The 19524-nt window shown below is 41.0% G+C and overlaps 3 protein-coding genes across 3 annotated transcripts in view; all 3 read left to right on the forward strand.

The window, feature by feature from the left end:
- LOC132479148 (uncharacterized) overlaps positions 1-1796 on the forward strand; it is a 138673-nt gene extending 136877 nt beyond the window's left edge. The window contains 2 exon segments of the mRNA XM_060082728.1: positions 1150-1332; positions 1558-1796. Of these exon segments, the coding sequence (XP_059938711.1) occupies positions 1150-1332; positions 1558-1796 (422 nt within the window).
- Positions 1797-2825: 1029 nt separating this feature from the next.
- On the forward strand, positions 2826-3752 carry LOC132479149 (leucine-rich repeat-containing protein 37A3-like). The gene is made up of 2 exons (XM_060082729.1): positions 2826-3185; positions 3606-3752. Exons 1-2 carry the CDS (start codon positions 2826-2828, stop codon positions 3750-3752), a joined length of 507 nt encoding a protein of 168 aa, XP_059938712.1.
- Positions 3753-5605: 1853 nt separating this feature from the next.
- Positions 5606-19524, forward strand: part of LOC132479150 (uncharacterized) — an 82220-nt gene continuing 68301 nt past the window's right edge. The window contains 4 exon segments of the mRNA XM_060082730.1: positions 5606-5718; positions 10800-10880; positions 16845-16916; positions 17465-17539. Coding sequence (XP_059938713.1) covers positions 5606-5718; positions 10800-10880; positions 16845-16916; positions 17465-17539 — 341 coding nt within the window.

Raw genomic sequence — 19524 nt, forward strand, 5'->3', positions numbered from 1 at the left:
CGGGCCACAGCAGGGAAAGTGCCGGGTCCTAACCACTAGACCACCTGGGAACTCCCCCAAACATTTTTTTTACTAATTATATTATTCCCTTCTCCCCCAGAAGTGGGCAGAAAAAGCATTTTTAATCTCCTTTTACAGGTGAGGAAAAACAAGATCAGCAGTGTTAAGTGCTATGACCCTAGGGCCCCGATCTCCTGTCCCCAGTTTGGGGCTCTCTGCTAGCCTCTGCTCCTCCTTTCTCATGACCCTTCCCTCCTCCTTTGACCCTCACCAAAAATACTTTTAATCCTTTTGGGAGACAAGCCCAGCTACACAATGGTACACATTACCTTCACACAGTCAGAAGATTTGGATGGTTCCCCAAGTAGAGCTGGAAATATTAGAAGTAAAATGAATTGAAAGCAAAGTAGCCATCTGACAGAAGTTGCTTTTTCCCGTCTACATTTTAGGGCCTCAAGTATTATTCCATTGATTTGTTGAACATTCCACATGGGCATACAATCTGGCAAATCTCTTAACTTATACCCGAGCTCCCTGCCCAAATTTTAGCAAAGAGCCAGGGCGGACATAGTGTTTTTTTCTGTATAGAGGCTTCTGTTATGGGGACTGGGATATATAGAAGCAGGGACTAAGCAAAGGACTCAGTGGGTAGTTGGAGAAGGACATGTCCAGATGACGACCTGTTAGCGGCGGTGGTTGTCGTGGAGATCTGTGATAGCAGCAAGAACACAAGCACACTGAAGAGGTGGAGAGAGGAAGCCTCACACTCCCGTGCCTTTGAGGCAGGACAGGATGGGGTATATGAATGTGAGGAGTCACAGTAGATCTGCAGAGAGTCCAGCTGATTAGGGGAATATTTGTCTTCCAGCCTTGGCTTTTCTTGAGTACTGGCCCCTGGGAACCAGTGGAGTAATCCTGAATATAGTTCCTATATTTCACGCTACAGAATTTTCTGAGTAGATAGCCCCTTTTTCAAGAGAGACCTTTCTCACATTTTGTTGTTGCCAGTCATAGGCTTAAGTGTGGGTTTCTTTTTCTCCTAAGTGGCACTCAAACTTTGACTGATTCCTAATTTCTTTGGCTGTGGACTGACAAAAGGCTGTCCCATCAGTCTTCAGTGATCAAAAACAGTCCCTTCTCTTTTGACAGATGAAGAAACATCTATAGAGAATGCAGGAGGATCGTTGATGAAGGTGTTACAAGCCCAGAAGAAGAACAACAGCACCGAGCTGACTATTGAGGCAGACAGGATGTCCTCACCTAACAGTGCTGTCAGCTTGTCAGGCTTCATGAATGAGCAGCTGGACTTTAATAATAAAAGTGATATTATCAGTACACTAAATTACATACTGCCTTATATCTCAGAGGGAAATCTAGGAGATGTGGAATCAACATTATTACCATTCATTCAACTTCTTTTTTCAAATACACAAGATGGACATATGCCGCTGGGCCTTTTGAAAAACAATACAAGGAGCCCTTCTGTTAAACCTGTACCCAACAATTCAACTAAAAAAAACAAATTGAGGGAACTCCATTTTGTGGAAAATTTGTTAGATGCAGAAACTCAAGAAAAAATTGATGAGGTTAAAAAGGAAGAAAAACCTGCCACGTGTACGCGTTGCAACCTTTTAAGTGCCATGTTTACACGCTACATCTTTCAAAAGAAGTTAGAAACTGCCCAACCACAGAAAGACAGCCTAGCAAAGATTGAGAGTACAGAGGAAAAGCTGGTGAGAGTGAACAAGGTCCTCAAGGGGCATACAGAAAATGCACCTCAAAGCAGTGGGAGATGAGAGCGTCAGGAGGAAACAGAATGCCCAGCCATCTGTGGCGAACACTGCCAAAGAATGAAAGCTCAGGAGGCCATCCCCAAGAAAGCTGAAACAGCTCCTCACGGTGCAGAGGCCCAGGAAGCTGGTGGGAAAGTCCTCCGATGCAGAGTCTTCATTCATAAAGGAACACAAGGCCGCAGGCTCCTCTCCCCTCAAACCGTACTTCAAGGGCAGGCCTTGTGCCTCCATCCCGCCAAAATCCCCATCTGAGGTTAAAAGCAAATCAAAAGACTTATCCAACGCTATTCATGTTTTCGAAGATGCAAAGGCAAGAGTTAGAAATATTAAGGACTTCGAGTTAATCTCACATTCTGGAAAAAAAAATACATCTTCCATAAAATTAGGTCTCATCGGGTCCACAGAAAACCCAAAGTTAAAAAGCATCGAGGGGCTTCCCTGGTGGCACAGTGGTTGGGAGTCCGCCTGCCGATGCAGGAGACACGGGTTCGTGTCCTGGTCCGGGAAGATCCCACATGCCGTGGAGCGGCTGGGCCCGTGAGCCATGGCCGCTGAGCCTGTGCGTCCGGAGCCTGTGCTCCGCAACGGGAGAGGCCACAACGGTGAGAGGCCTGTGTACCGCAAAAAGAAACAAAAAGAAAAAAGAAAAAAGGGAGTTGAAAGTTCAGAAAGAAAAGTTCACTTGATAGAGTGATGCTTGCAAGCCCTCCGTTCTCTGTCGTGAGGAGTCTCATAAATTCCCCTCCACGAGAGGCTGTTTCATCTTCAGGAGAAGTGACTTCTCAGGAAAATCCTTTTCCAGAATTATTTTCTCTTTCAGACCCTTCTGCAGAAAACACTACTTCAGAAAACAATACTGCACAAAATGTTTCTGAAGCAATTATTTCTACAGGAAACGCTACTCTGCCAGGAGGAACCGGCCCTGGAAACACTAGCCATAGGAACGTCTCCACTGCACATTCTACTGTTGCTGCAGACAACAGTATGCCAGCTGTTCAACACAGCAACAAAACACAATGGGAGCACCACAACATGGTCACTGAATTATCCTCTAAGCCCACAGGCTTCACTTTCCCAGGGCTCGCATCCCCGGGTGATCAAGTTGAAACTCAGCTAAACCAGCAGCTCTGGTCCCTCATCCCCAACAATGACGTGCAAAGGCTCATTTCTCATGTTATCCAGACTTTGAAAATAGACTGCTCGGACACCCACGTGCAGCTGGCCTGTGCCAACCTCATCTCTAGAACAGGCCTCCTGATGAAGCTTCTCAGCAAGCAGCAAGAAGTAAATGTGTCCAAAGCGGAATGGGATATGGACCAGTGGAAAGCTGACAACTCTATCAGTGAGAGCACAGAAGCCCAGAGTGAGCAGAAAGAGCAGGAGTCAAGTGAGGTGAGGATAACCCCTGACACATGGGACTTGGAGTTTTACTCAGTTTAGGACATGCCATTAACGTGCCCAAGCGGGAATACCACGGGCTCCTAGTCAGTATCTTATCTTCAGCCATGAAACGGGCTAAGACAGTGATCTCCAACTTTGCTCATTGAGAGAGTGTGTCACTATTCCTAGGGTAGACGCGAAAAGGACATAACACAAGATAAATAAATTGTAGATAAATTGTAGAAGAAAATGCTAATGATAAGACTAATAACATTAAATTTGGCTTGTTCTTATAGAAGCTACTCGCCTGGAAGGATTGGGTTTCATAGTAGTTTAAGAATAGTTTAGCTATCGTTTAGAATAGGATGAAGAATCGTAAGTTTTCATCCCTTCTATCTCCTTGTTTTTAAAAATTGTGATATATTTCTTTAGCTCACAAAAGAAGTTCCAGGTTATGACTATAACAACAAACTCATCTTGGCAGTATCTGTACCTGTAGTAGTGACGATTTGTGTTAGAATTCTCTGTCTCATTGAGGTAAGGACAATAATTAATTCAGATTCAGAACCCAGAAACTGAGAATCAAATCCACCTTTCCACCTGCTACTACTTGATTCTTCCCTTTAGCCATGAGGACTGACATACACTTTGTTCTTTTAATGAAAAGTATATTCCCAGGATGTTTTTGTGTGTGTGTGTGTTTTTTTTTTTTTTTTTTTTTTTTTTTGGCTGCGTTGGGTCTCCATTGCGGTGCATGGGCTTCTTACTGAGGTGGCGTCTCTTGTTGTGGAGTACGGGCTGTAGCTGCACGGGCTCAGGAGTTGTGGCACACTGACTTAGTTGCTCTGCAGCATGTGGGACCTCCCCAGGCCAGGGATCGAACCTGTGTGCCCTGTGCTGGCAGGCGGATCCTTAACCATTGCACCACCAGGGAAGTCCCCACAGGATTTTTAAAAGGAACTTCACTCCCAGGAGATCCCTATGGAATTGGATCCATGATAACAAGCTATTGGACTATTTTGACAAGTGAAGTTTATAAGAAGGCCAGAGTTGACATGATAGTAAATTTTCTTCAACTCAAGAAAGTATGCTGATTTGAGGTCCTCACCAGTCACTCTCATTCTACTGTTGATTTCTTTCCTTCTTGGCTGAAGTGATGAGAGATATAGGATCTCCATACTCAAGGAGCTATCAGTCACCCTGGGAGGGCTAAAAGGACATGCCTAAAAGACAAAAGTGTGATCTCGTCAATTCCTCAGGTTTACTTAGCAGCTTTCTTCTCCGGTGTATTAGGAATTGTGTAGATAGGTTCCATTAAAACACTGCAAGTAAAATCTTGCAGCAGGCTACCCTCAAATAGTTATAGTAGCCTATTCCTGGAGCTAGCCTGTTTACCTTTTGTTCAGTTACATAGTGGTTTATTACTTTTCCAGCAGGCAGTTGCTAACATTAAAAGAGTGATTTTAATAGGCTGACAGTCTTGATTCTACCCTACCACTCCACATTACTTTAGTTATCTTTTCTCCTGTAATGGCAGCCCTCCATTCCAGCCAAAGCAGCTCCTCACTATACGCTAGTTACACCATACCCATTCCTACTTTTGTCTGTGCCTTTGTCCATCGAAAATTCCTTTATTTTGCTTTGCCTGTGGAACTCCTATGAATCTCTGAAAAGCCAACTCAAGTTCAGATATCTTTCTCTGTAAAGCCTTCCCTGAATACCCCAGCCCTCCTGATCCTAGTCCTGTGAGGTTTGTCACCATTTCTTAGGGGCCATAGCAAAGCAGTCCCCTCCCCTCAGAACTCACAAAAGTGGTAAGCAGTTTTTTGAAAGGCAGCCCCCCAAGAGAGAACCACCAAGGTCAGCACATCATGGAGCTGAGCAGAGATGTGTAAGGACCAATGGCTTCCTGGCCTATCACACTTGAATCAAACCTGACATGATGTACTAACTTCTAAAGAGAAATGTGTCTATCTGCAGGAGGGTTGGTCACTAGTGAAAGCATAGAAAAGGTGAGGAGAGACCAACATGGGCAGTGCCCATCCTCACATTGCCCAAGAGTAGAGATGGCACCTTAGGCAGCATAACTGCAGAGTCAGGCCCACTAGCCAGGCTGCCTGTTGAGGAGATGGATGGATCCAGTTACCTCAGGCCTTCCCATTAAATTCTGGACTCGGCTGATTCCTTTTCTAATTCTGTTGTCACCAAGTAGCCTTCGATTCTGTGATTGTGCTTCAGTGTGCCACGGAGGCCTGTCCCCACAGAAGGTAATTCTCTGCTTGTGTAGACACAGATGCCCTGTGTGTAGAACAGATGTATTTCTCATTGTCAAGTAATAATTTGGCATTCTGATGTTTGATCAATCCTGTGATATTGCTCAAGTGAGACTGCCACAACAGGAAGACGTGAGTTCTCGCTTGGTGAGGAAGAGTATGATTTCTGAGCCTAGGAGGCTGGGGACTAGCTTGCTAGTCATTGGCCATTGCCCAGACTGTACCCTCTACATCTCAGGTGGCATATGGCCTTTGGCATTTTTAGAATTTCTGTAAAGTCCCCTTTTTATTGTTTTTAACTTCTTGCATTTGTTTTGTTTTGTTTTGTTTTGTTTGGGCCTGTGTGATCTTAGTTCCCCAAGTAGGGATTGGACCTGTACCCTCGGCAGTGAAAGCGAGGAGTCCTAACCGTTATTTCCTCTCCCCACATATACGATAAGCTTTTGGAGGACAGGGGCCATGCAGTGTTCTTCCTATGGTAGACAGTAATGGTGTTCAACGGAAGAGAGATGCGGCGTTATGTCAATTCCACAGTGAGGAATAATTCAACCGAATATTTATTTGAAGTAGGATAGAGTCCAGCAATAGACCCCTGTGTTCTTAAGACTTTTGAAATGTCATGTTTTAATATTGCAATCAGCGGAAGAAAATGAATAAATGGTGATAGAATAGCTGCCTAAGTATTTGGGGGGTAAATAGCAGATCCCCATGTTTCATCTTAAATAAACATATATCCATAAATGTGAAAAAAGACCACATAAAGGTATTAGAAGAAAATAAAAGCAATATTTCTATAATCTTCTGGTGGGAAAGAGCCTTCAGAGCCTGATGCCACAAGCAGAGCCTTTGATATATTCCACCATCTTGTCTGTGACACCAGCTTAGCACTGATTCATGCCAAGCGTAAGATGAAGAGTTTTCCATATATTGTTTGATTTAAAGCCCACAGTCCTGTGAGGATGATATTACTATCCCTCCCTCATAGATGAAGGAGATCAGTGTAAGGCCCCAGCGGCCAAACCCAAAGCAGAAGGCAGTTTCACCCGACTGCAAAGCTGGTGCTCCCTACTGCACTCTTTTGTCTTGTCTCCTTAGAGACAAAAACACTGGAAATATTCGAAACACTGAAATTCAATGAAAGCCAGTATTTCTTTACCATAAAGAGTTTTTGTTTGTTTGTTTCGAAGTGGTGGGGTTTGGCCATGCTGTGCAGCTTGCAGGATCTTAGTCCCTTGACAAGGGATTGAACCTCGGGCCACAGCAGTGAAAGAGCCACGCCCTAACCAGTGGACCACCAGGGAACTCCCAAGAGTTTTATAAGTCAACAAGAAGCAGACAAACAGTCCAGGGGAAAAGGGGGCAAGGGCTGTGAAGAGTAGGAGGTGTGTTGACAGTCTGCCACCATATCTGCCTGTCGTCTCCTCATGGCTCATGTGGGGTGGGTTTTGTTAGCCAGGCCTTTGTCACCTCGTGACGTAAAAATCATCTCTAATATTTTCTTCAAGTACTTTTATAATCTGTCCAGAATTTGTTGTATTTGTTTGTTCGTGTGGTTGAGGTAGGGGATCTAACTTTTTCCCCCTACATGAAGATCTGATTCTTTTCAAATCTTTCACTGAATGGTTTATTCTTTCTTCCCTGGTCTAATATGCTATCTTCATCTGGATGCTGTTCTGTGATCCAGTTATCTTGTCCTGTACCAGTACTGATATCACACTGCTTAATTCCAGTTGCTCTATAACATATTTTATATCTGGTAGGGCAAGGTCCTACTCTTTGACCTTCTTTTGCATACATTTCATAACTATTCTTACATATATTCTCTACCAAATGTCAGCTGGCCAGGTTTTATTTAAAAATTATTTTGGCTATAAAATGGATTGCATTGAATTTTTAGTTTCATTTGAAGAGAATTGACCTCTTTACAACATTCTAGGAGGATGGTATCTCATGCCATGTAAGTACTTCTTAACGTCCTTCAAAAAAGTTTTAATATTTTCATCACATAGGTCTTACAAATTTGTGGCTAAATTTATTCCTAGGTGCTTTATGCATTTTTATTGATATAGTGAACGGGAGGTTCCTTCTGTTTTTTAGTTAGTTAGTTGTGTTATATGGGAAAGCTATTGAGGCTAATATGTTGATCTCTTGATTTTGTATGGAGCCATCTTACTCATGTTACTTCCAATAAAATTTCAGTTGATTCTTTTGGTCTTTTTGGGTCCCTTGTTTCATATGCAGATATGTTTGTCTCTTCTTTCCAATACTTCGTTTTTCTTTTCGTACTGATTAAGACCTCCTCCACAGTGCTCAATAGTAGCAGTAATGATTGGGCATCCTACTCTTGTTCTTGACTTTAGAACAATGCTTAGGTTTCTGCCAGATACTTTTATTTTCTTTTCCTACTTCTGAGAGTTTTTATTAGGAATTATCTGTTGAACGTTATCTAAAACAGTCAATAAAATATATCGCCAGCTGCATGCAAGACCCTAAGTTAGGTACTGTGGAAGAGTCAAAGGATTCTTAAACAGGGTAGAATTCCTTTCCTTGAAAGAGTTATCATCTTACTGGATAGATAAGATTTAAAGTCAAAAGGAATGAATAAGGATTTGGAAATAGTTGTAATGGATAATCATGATCCTGTTTTCTTTCAAAGCAGATTTCTTCTCCTAGAATTTCAAAAGAGGAAGATAGAAAAAGAAGCAGAAGGTAAATATTGGTCTTTGAAAGCAGAATTTTACAACTAGAGGAGAACTTAGAACTCATCTCTTTCAGTTTCCTCAGCAAAGGCAGGAAGAACGCTTGATTACCCTAATGGTTTACCCTAGTTTATTTCTCAGCAGAATTAGCTCTGCAGCCCAAGCTGAGTTAGAACAGGACTGGCACACATTCATCTGCTCTCCCTAGTCCTTTAAGGAAAGAGGGTGGACGGGGAGAGGTTTTGGTTGTACCTGTTCCTGCTGGGCGGATGCCTGGCTCCCAGGCATCAGGCCAGGCCAGAGGCCTTCTAGGAGGCTCTGGGGTAGGGAGGGCCACATGGTTGTGGATTTAGGGGCTGGCCTCACTCAAAGCTGACGAAAGGTAGAACATATGAGTCCCTTCTGGAAAGTGGCAAGAAAACTTCCCTTCTCATCCTACTGTTTTTCAGGCCCCTACTCTCTATTCCCTTTATCCAAACCTCATAGAATTTTAACCGGGAGAAACTTTAGACAGTAGTTTGTCTCTTCCTTTTGTAATAAGGAACTGGAGAAAGAGAAAGGGAAACTATCTTGCCCCATGGTCATACTGCTAGTGATTACCAAGAAGAAGATGGTCCCTTTCCACTGAGGACTTCTCCACTGATCACACACTGTGCTTGGGCTGTGAGCTACGTTTTAGGTCACAGTTGAGTAGACACATACTATATGGACATAAGTAGTTTCTGAAACAAACTTATTGTGCACTGTGATTTTTTTCTCTTCTATTTGTATTCAAAAAGAGTATTTTGTGCTTCCCTGCTGGTCGTGGCCTTTAAACGGATTCCACAATTCACTGACACCTGAGTGACAGCCTGCAGAGTGAAAGTCAGAGAGCTATAGATGACTTTGCTCGTTGGGTTCAGGTGTTTACTTGGTGTGATTCAACGTATAGGATAGAGCAGCCAGGAAAATAAAATCACCTTCTCCCCACACCCACACCCGCAGCAAATGCTGCATGTGCGACTAAGTCCGAAGCGGACTGGTGTGAAGCGCGTCTAAGGGAGTAACGAGTTTCTGCCCAGTGCCGTTGTGCAAGTGTTTTCACTGCACGAGGGCAGTTGGCCAAGGGCAAAGAAAGGTGAACGGGGCTGAAAATCCTGCCTATGCTCCATGCTAAGCCACATACAAATGTCTCTCCAGAGACACTTGGGGTCCATTTTGGACAGACACAGAGAACTTCTGGAAGGCCAGCATGCATGCAATGATTTTCATGATCCCGGGTCTGTGGTGATTTTGCTCATTGTGATTATGGACTGAGGTCCCCATTTAGTCCTAGTGAAAGCAGAGATAACACATTGTGAGAGAGATGAAAAGTGACATGCAGCACTAACAGTGTGTGTTTTCCTCCAAGGGGCTTTTTTGGATTTCTGCTGCGTAAGAGAAGCTCAGGGGAAAGTGAGAGTCAGGTAGATGTGAGGAGGATAAAGTACTGTGGCCAGAGAAAGCAGGGGAGATGCAGAATTAATATTTCCCTTTCTGTGTTCTAGGAGGGCTTTTTCGGGAGAAGGCGGCCACTTTGGCTTAGGGGTATGTATAGGCCTCTCAGCGCCACACGCAAGGAACACATGACCCAAAAGCTACACGACAGGGAGTCTTCTGCTGAGGATGAGATATTTCTGCATCCCAGCAGGAGGCCCAAACTCGTCATCCAGAGCTCACTGAGGAGGCTGAATCTTTACTTCATCAAGAGGCCCCTGCTCAGCATCCACAGACCCCTGAGGACGTTGAATGTTTTTCACCCCAGGCAGAGGCCCAGGCTCAGCATGCAGAGCCCACTGTGGAGGTAGAACCACCTCCACTTCCGCAGGAGGCTCCATCTCAGCCTTCAGAGGCCCCTGAGGAACTAGAAACTTCAAGTCCTCAGGAGGCCCTCGCCCGGCCTTTGGAGACACTTAAGGAGGTTGTAGTTTGACCATGTGTTCATCATGGGGTAAATGAAGCTCAGCAGTCACACTTGTACAAGGTCACTGTTAAATCTCTGGCTCTGGCACTTCCCATAAATCCACAGGTCACTAAAGAGGTTGAACCTTCTCCAGTCCAGCAGAAGACCCCACCTCAGCCTCCAGAGCTCCTTAAGGAAGTTGTAGCTCAGTCTCCATTGTATCCCGAGGTGACAGTTCCAGCACAGAGCAGGATCATGCTGAGCATCCAACATCCCCCAGGATCAAGAGCAGTGGTTCTCAACCAGGGTGAGTTTGCACACAGGTGACACTTGGTAGTGTCTGGCGACAGTTTTGCTTGTCAGAACTGTATACGCTACTGGCATCTAGTGGACAGAGACCAGAGATGCTACTAAACATCCAACAGTGTACAGGGGAGCCTCCCACAGCAAAGAATTATCCAGCCCAAACTGTCAATAGTGCTGCCTAGCTAGAGAAATAAAGATCACTTAACACAAGTATTTAATGAGCATTTAGTATTTTGTATCTAATGCACCACATATATAATCATGAAAGTATAAATCATAATATCTCCCACAGTGAGATTTCTTTAGTGTATGGAGGGAGTAGTGATGTTACGTTTCATCATATATAAATGAGAATTATTGCCAATGGATAAATGTTCTGAAAGAATATCTGTTTTTCTAATTCTTTTGCTCGTGTCTTTTTTTGTAGAAATCTTGGTTGCAATTTACTCACAGAACTGAGCTTTGGAACGTTTCAGGCCTGGCATGGAATGCAGTTTTTACACAAGTTGTAAGTGAAATAGAAGATGAATACATGTAAACAACTGTGTGTAAAAGCAATCATGCAGTTATTGGTTAGCTGGGTGTAAGTAAGCCCAGTATGAATTCTGGAAAGTATGTCTTGAGAGCCATTTATTTTTTTTTTTCAAATGAGGAAACTAAGGTACAAAGAGGCCAAGAGACTTGTTTAACTCATATATATGAAAGGCTCTGCTTTCCATAGTACTGATCTTTGGCATGGTCAATTAAAGGCACCAAACAAAAACACTCAGATTAGCATTGTCATGGAATCCCACGGATGCCTCTCCAATATGAGAATGGTCCAGGAACTTCCACTTTTGAATTTCACTTTGATTCCTTTTCATGTGCAAAGTTCCTAACTGCTTAAAATGTATGCAACACAGAGCTGCAGAGAACTAAGTTGAGCAGGGTGTGGTTCAGTGGGTGTGGGTGCTTCCCCAACCATCATTAGCTCTTTTAAATGGTAAAGCAGAAAGAATTCCTGAACACCCACCACAGGGCTCTCCCCAGCCACCCAGAACATTATTTTTCAAAAAAGCATATATTGCTGAAGTGAATTATCGGTGGCCAATAGGAACCTTTGAGGTATGGAAAAAGACGTTGTTTGTGTTCAGCTGTAGTGTGAAAAATATAAAGAAAAGACTTTGCTGTGGCCTAATTCAATATGTTTTCTTTGCTGACTACTCTTCAATAAGAAGTGTGGGTTTTCCACCCCTTCAGCTCAAAACTTCTCTGATTTCTCATGGCACAAGGAAATGATAGTGGGTACGTTCAATGGCCCGAAGGCGATTTTAGACTCAAGGGAAAGAGCTCTTCTACACCTGGCTTTGGAAAAGACTCTCTTACCTGTCTTGTGGTTCAGAAATCCAGCTTCACACAGTTCCCACATTTTGGGTTAATGAAGGTGTTGAGGCTGTGTCTGGAGCTGGGTTAACAATTCCTGCAGATGCCTATCTTTAGCGGCCTCCTTCCTTTCCCTTGTTAGTTTGCTGACGCCTACCTTGGGGAGAGAGCACCGAGGGTTGGTTTTTCTTCTGTTAGCACACCGGAGAGCAGGCTCGTGAGGTCCCTTCACCAGGAGGTTTTAGTAGCGTCAGTACAACGTCTGAAACTCACCACCTTTCCTAAACATCCCAGAACACCAAGAGTTCCTTATAAGAATCAGAGTTTCACTATAGTTATGTAGGCAACACAGGACAATACATTGTGGAAATAAATAAATAAATCACAGTTTAAAAATGAATGAATTCATTCCAAAACATTCACTGAGTGCCTTGCCCACTGTCTGTGAACACTCTACTAAGTGCTGGGGATACAAAGACGCATAGGGCAGGGACTTTGTCCCCAAGAAGCTTTCATACTGGAAGGAGAAATATGGATGTTGATGGGAAAACATATATGAGAGCCATTCTAGCATCTATGCAGCAGGGTAACAAGGTGAGGGAGGGGGGTGATGAAGTAGAAAACGGGTGGTAGGTTAGAAAAGATTTGTAATGGAAGAGGCACCAACTTGTTCCTTTGGAATTTGTGCTCCTCTTAAATGACAGAAAAAGGTAGTGAAAGAATCAGAACTATCTGGTGTTGTAAATAAATTAGTACTGTACTCCGAAGACTCATTCACAGTTACTTTCAAAAGACTGTCACAGTATAGTAAGTCTTTGTTTTGGACTAAGTCTTTCTAATAGACAAAGCTAAGTTGCTTTAGGAAACATTTGCCATGGTGAGATACAAACTTTATTGCATCTCTTACCAAAGGCAAGCCACCAAGGGAAGATGCCACCCTCGAGTTAAATCATTTTACTACCTATAATGACATATTACTGGGGTGTTTATAAGTTGCTTGCATTAAATAAGTTTGGAAAAGGGCCCCAGCTGAGGTGGATTTATCCTGAATTCAATGAACCTTAGGCTTCAGGGCTCCTCACTTGCATAGGTCCCTTCCAAGGTCTTGAGAGGGGTCCTAGCGATTTTTCTATTTATAACTTTGCCTGTTTTTATTAGCTAGGATTTCCCAAAGTAGATGAGGTTCAGGCCCCACAAATCCTTGATTCATCACCGGGTGTCAGGTAATTATAAGTCAGTAGGTTTCTTGAATGAAGCCTCTATGTTATTGAGAAATATCAGGTGAAGTGGTTAGCAGTGTGGTAGTCTATTTTAAATCCGAAATCTACCTCAAAGATGAGCCAGGAGCTTATTAATAAAGTACCACTTTTTGAATGGTGGTAGTCATCATATCTCTTTCAGATAAAATCAGGAATGAAATATACTATGGAAAACCGGCAGTGGTTGATAATCCTAAATGTTAAGTATGCTTTTTTTCTCTGACTGTAAAGTGTTTCTCCTTCATTCACCTATGCAGGTCCAGACTGATGGCTTATTTTTAAAAATTCTTTTAGTCACTTCATTGGATCTAACAATACAAGCTCCATGATTTTAGAAACTGAAGGACTCTACAATGTAGAAAGGCTATATAACTTAAGCAGACAGAGCACATTCACATGCTGGCTTGTCCGTGGTACATCAATATCGTACCAAGAACATAAGCACGAACAGAGAATAAGAGGAAAATCAAAGCCTTATCCCTATTGAATTATTTACCCCATTGTTGAGAATATCAGTGTGGGAGGTGTGTCCACACTATGAAGGCAAATTGAGCTGCGGTCACAGAGCCGCCCTAATGCTCCCCCAGTCAGCTAGCATTGGTTTCCTTTACATAGCTATGTACACACAAAAGCTTACACACTTGAGGGTGTTGTCCTCACTTTTTGCTATGTACTAGAATCCTGGCAGCTTCTCAGATTTAGAAAGGCATAAACACTAAAAGCAAAAATAACTTGGGTCTGCCCTTTGGGGTGATTCAGGGTGGCTGTTTTATTTGTAATAGTTCAAAATTTTGAGATTGTCACACCTAGCAACTACTACACTTTTCTTCTCCCCACTGCATCTTATTCTTCCCACCTGTAGTATTTTCTCCCATTCTATATGTTTATTCACTTTCTTGATAGTGTCCTTTGAAGCACAAACTTTTTAGTTTTTATAAAATCCAATTCATCTATTTTTCCTTTGGTTGTTTGTGCTTCTGGTATCATATCTAAGAAACTGTTGTCTAAAGCAAGGTCATAAAGATTTACTCCTGTGTTTTCTTCTAAGAGTTTTATAGTCTTAGCTCTTACATTTGGATATTTGATCCATTTGGAGTTAATTTTCATATACGGTGTGAAGCTTCATTATTTTGTGTGTGGATGTACAGTTGTCCCAGCATCATTTGAAAAGACTGTTCTTTCCACGTTGAATTGTTTTGGCACCCTTGTTGAAAATCAATAGACTATAAATATGAGGGTTTATTGCTATCTTGTCAATTCTGTTCCATTGATTTACATGTCTGTTCTTATTCCAGTACCACACTGTGATTGCAGTAGCTTTGAACTGAGTTTTGAAACCAGGATGTGTGAGTCCTCCCACTTTGTTCTTTACCGACATTGTTTTGGTTATTCTGTTTCCTCGAATTGCCATAGGAATTTTAGAAACAGCTTGGCAATTTCTGGAAAGAAGTCAGCTGGGATTTTGATAGGAATTGCAATGGAACCATAGGTCGATTTGGGAAGTAGTGAAATTTTCATAAGATTATCTTCCAGTCCATGAATCCAGCAGGTCTTTATACTTATTTAGATCTTCTTCAATTTCTTTCAACAGTTTTGTACTTTTCAGTGTGAATCTTGCACTTACTTGGTAAAATTTTCCCCTAAGTATTATATTTGTTTTGATGCTGTTCCACATGGAATTGTTTTCTAAATTCCATTTTTCGATTACTCATTGCTGGTGTGTAGAAATAATATTGATCTTATATCCTACAACCTTGCTGAACTCATTTATTAATGCTAACAGTTATTCTCCTAGATGCCCAGGAATATGTCTTGTGGTCTTCCAGTTTCCCAGGAATACATTGGAATATTTCAAAGTGTCTGTGCACATCTCATTCCTCAGCTTTTCTTTTAAAGCTTTGCGGTTGGGTTGTTTTTTGCCCCAAACTGTTATCCATTGCCTCATGCCACCGCCATGTTAAAATATTTGCTTGAAAATGTTTTCCAGAAATGCCACCTGAGCAGAGGCTTTTCTCACTAGACAGCCCTCAGTCAGGTCAAAGGCAAGCCTTTCAAGTGAGGTCTTCCAGGGGACCACCAGACATGTAAAACAATGACAGTTCTTTGGGAATGAGGCTTTGAAGGACCTCTCAGTCCATGCTGCTCGTTCTGGTACCAGGGATGTGGGCTGTTTTTCAAGGCTACCACTGGCATGGAGACCAAAGGTCGAGGGCAAGTTAAAGCAACACAGATCTCATTGTTCTTACAGAAATTAATTTGTTTTCCTTGAATAAATTGCTCCCCCATTTACTGCCAGCATGTTGGTTAAATGTCCAGAGTTCAGAAGAAGTTGATTCTGACCATTTTTGCCAGTTTTGTTGTTGTTGTTATTGTTGCTTCTATGCAGGGATGAATTTTCAGATGTCCTTCCTCCATCATTTTTACTGATTTTCCTGCAATTTTTAAAAAAAGTCTATAAAGTCTCAATGGCCGTAGGCTAATTAAATATTTATCACAAGAGATGATTAAGGAAAAAATAAATAAAAAGAGAAATAATTAAATAAATAAATAAAAAGAGAAAATATAATTCTCATAGAGGCTTTCCCAGATGGGTAGATGAAGTTTGAAAAGGTATTTCTATATTTAGTGCTGTCAAAATTAAGGTTAAAGTAACAGATGTTTCAAAAAAAAAAAAACCCTTTTTTTTTTCATTCAGGTTAAACACAGGCTTTAGAGTCAGAACTGAGTTCAAATTCCAGCTCTGCTTCTTACGAGCTTGATGACTTAAGACAAGTTATGTAACTCCTCTGTGCCTCAGTTTCCTCATTTGTACAATTGTGTAATATATATATCACATAAGGTTACTGTGAGGATGAAATGTTAAATGCTGATCACATATGCATGGCAACCCAAAAGATATTAGTTTTGATAATTATCTTTATAATATTCTGCAAAAGTACACTAATAATTCTTGAGTAGAGTTAACCTTAAGTCAGATATTCTCTTCTTTCTTCCTGTTTCTTTTCTGTTTTTTTTTCCCCCTTATTTGTTTTAAAGAACTAAGGGGAAAAAAAAAGAAAGAAAGAAAGAACTATGAAGAAAATCTATTCCAACATTTTGGAATAAAATTTTGTTCCCCAAAATTAATTTGTTTATTTTATTGATATATAAACAAAATGTTATTTATTTATTCAGCAAACATTTATTAAATGCCTAGTAAATATTAGGCACTATGTCAGGCACAGGAATAATAATGGCAATAAAGTGTGGTCCCTGCTCTTAAGTTGCTGACAATCTAGGAGAGTGACAAGTAAACAGTTGATTACATACACAGTAACAAAGGCTATGGCACAAGAATACACACGGGACTATGTGATGAGAGTATGGCTTTCACCAGTTGCTCTTGGATTTATCTCTTCTTTGGCTCCAGAACTAAGGAATTAGCCTTATTTTTGTCTTTAGCTGAGTAGTTTAAATCATGAAATTTTTCAAACTTTGTAGAGATGAAAGAAAAACACCTTGAATTATGGAGGACACTAGAAATAGTACTTTTTTTACAGAGCAAGGGCTTCCTACCAGCATAGTCACTTCGAGGGTTTTTAACGTGAAAAGTACTTTGGCATATTTTTTCTTTGCTAGCCACTTTTTTTCTATTTTATTGTTTGTTTGTTTGTTTCTCTTCTCCACTTTATCATCTAGAGACCGGGGTAGCTCCCAGTGAAAGAGCGTTTTACAGATTCTAAGGGTGATATATAGGTAAAGACATAAAATGATATTTTTAACCTTCAAGTTCCATACCAAAAAAAATGAATATAAACTTTCATGGAAGTAATTGAAAATGCCGATAATTTTAATTCCATTCCATTTTTCAGAATTCTCAATCGTAATCCTTTGCCAACAGTTGAAGATTCTTGTCTTTTTAAAGTGCCAGCATTAAACTCTTTGTAAGTATTGTAAGAGTTTCATGGCTCATGAGATAATTTCTGCTCCTTTTTACTTTCGTCAAAAATTGAGTACTTTGGCTAAACAGTCATAATTTAGATTTTAACTGGGTTATTGAAAATAAGAGTTATTGGCAAAGAAAAGGATTAAGAAAGAATATATATGGGTAAGAGAGCCAGCAGAGGATGAGAACAGTGTTGAAGAACACATATAGATATGGAACATGAAGATGCATATAGGAATAGTATTTATCCAAGAAAGCAAAAAGGAATAAGGGGTACATTATTTTTTTAAAAAAAAAGAGTGATCAAAAGAGGTAGATGCAATTGAAAATGAGACGTGAGGATCATAGAAAATGATTGTACTGTTCAGCACCAAGGTCATTAATTTGATGATGCAAATTTAAATTTCTTCCAAAAGAGCTCTTTGGAATTATCATCTATGGCAAGTAAGAAGCCAAAGTGGAAGTAATCACATGTTAAGTATCTTCTTCAGTTTAGAAATTTTGTCTTTGGGTTTTATATCATGCATGTTTGGGCTTCTCCTTCAGAGACATGGGAACAGCACAAGTGTCACTTACCGCAATTGAAAGCATCCTCATGATGACCCTTGAATTGGAAACACTGTAAGTTGATTTTTCTTACATTGATTTTCACTCAATTGTATTTTTAGGTTTGTTTGATTATCTTCTTAAGTCAGGTTTATTTATGTATAATTTTCGTTTAACAAAATTCACTCTTTTTAAATATACAGTGTGATGTGTTTTGACAAACGTATAGTTCTGTAGCCACCACCACATTTGAGGTAAAGAAAACTTCTGCACTCCCAAAAGACCCCCCATGTCCCTCTGTAGTCAATGCATCCTCCTGTCACTACCAGCCCCTGGCAACCACCAATCTGATTTTTGTCCGTATAATGTTGCCTTTTCCAGAATATTTGATAAATGAAATCATGTGGTATGTAGCTTTTTGTTTTTGGCTTCTTTCACTTAGCCAGTCTCTTTGGAGATTCATCTGGTTTGTTGCACCTGTCAGTAGCTCATTCCTTTTGAGCGCTGAGCAGTATTCTAGTTGTGTGGATACACAGTTTGTTTACGCATTCATTGTTCGATGCACATTTGAGTTTCTTCTTGTTTTTTGGCTATTATGAACAAAGCCTCTGAAAACACTCACATGTGTGTGTGAATATATGTCTTGTGTGAGCATATGTTTTCATTTCTTTGGGGTAAAATACCTCAGGGTGGGATTGCTTCATCATATGCTAAGTGCCTATTGAACTTTTTAAGAAACTGCTGAACCGTTTTCTAAAGTGCCTGTGCCATGTTGCTTTCCCACAAGCAGTCTATGAGAGTTGCAGATGCTCTACATCTTCACCTGATCCTTATATGTGTTTTTTAAAAACATTTTCGCCTTTCTAGTAGGTGTGTAGATGAATCTCGTGGTTTTTGCCACATTTTGCATTTCTGTAATAGCTGATGATGTTGAGTGTCTATTCATGTGCAAATATCCTTTTAAATGAAGTGTCTGTTCAAATCCATTTTTTAATTGGATATTTATATTGAGAATTAAGAGTGCTTTATATAAAAAGCAACGGAAAAAGTCCTTGCTCTCAGATATGTGTTTAGTAAATATCTTCTCCCAGATTGTGACTTATCTTCATTATATTAAAGTGTCTCTGAAAGCTAGAAGTGTTAAATTTTTGATGAACTCTAATTTAGCAATTTTTCTTAATTTTTCATATTTATTTAATTAATTTATTTGGTTGTGCTGGGTCTTAGTTGCAGCAGATGGGCCCCTTAGTTGCGGCTCATGGGCTTCTTAGATCTGGCATGCGAACTCATAGTTGAGGCATGCATGTGGGACCTAGATCCCTGACCAGGGATCGAACCCGGGCCCCCAGCATTGGGAACTTGGAGTCTTAACCACCAGGGAAGTCCCTTAGCAATTTTTCTTAGATGGTTCCTGCTTTTTTGCGTCTTAATCTAAGAAATCTTTCTCTGAGACCCCACTGTCTAACCCCAAATCACAAAGATTTTCTCCTACGTTTTCTTCCAGACGTTGTATAGCTACATTTAGGTCTATGATTCATTTTAAGTTAATTTTCATATACGTTGTGAGGGAAGGGTCAAGTTTTATTTTTTTGCGGTTTAAAAAACTATTTCTGTAGGACCCTATTGTGACAGTTTATTACACAACCTACTGCACCTTAAATTGTGCCATCCCCCCTCCAATATGGCAAGCTAATAGAAACTTTCTGTTACGCCAAGGCTAGTTGAGGGGATTGCGTGAGATTAGTATGCGGAAACGGCCCTGCATTTAGCAGTCTCTTCCAACCGTCTTTGTCAGGTCACCTGGCAAATGACTGTCTTCACTGTGCCGTCACGCATTGGTCACTGCTCTAGCCTCATCTTCCTCAGTGTCCCACACCATCTGCCACAATTGCGATCCCTCTCTTGTCAGCTAGATGCCCTCCTCTCTGGATATTAAAAACTATTTCCCTGTGTAACCACGATACTGTTAATACACAGTATTGAAGAAATTAAATTCCTACACAATCATATTACCTAATAAAGTGTTGCTATTCAAATTTCCCCAATTGTCTCTCTTATAT

Source organism: Mesoplodon densirostris, chromosome 18 (genome assembly GCF_025265405.1).
Source record: "Mesoplodon densirostris isolate mMesDen1 chromosome 18, mMesDen1 primary haplotype, whole genome shotgun sequence".
NCBI lineage: Eukaryota > Metazoa > Chordata > Mammalia > Artiodactyla > Ziphiidae > Mesoplodon > Mesoplodon densirostris.

What these genes read in the sequence shown, in the direction of transcription:
- LOC132479149 (XM_060082729.1), top strand. Translation starts at nt 2,826, where the DNA reads ATGGTCACTGAATTATCCTCTAAGCCCACAGGCTTCACTTTCCCAGGG. An exon ending in AAGAGCAGGAGTCAAGTGAG is followed by an intron (nt 3,186 to 3,605) that starts GTGAGGATAACC and finishes ATATTTCTTTAG; the next exon opens with CTCACAAAAGAAGTTCCAGG.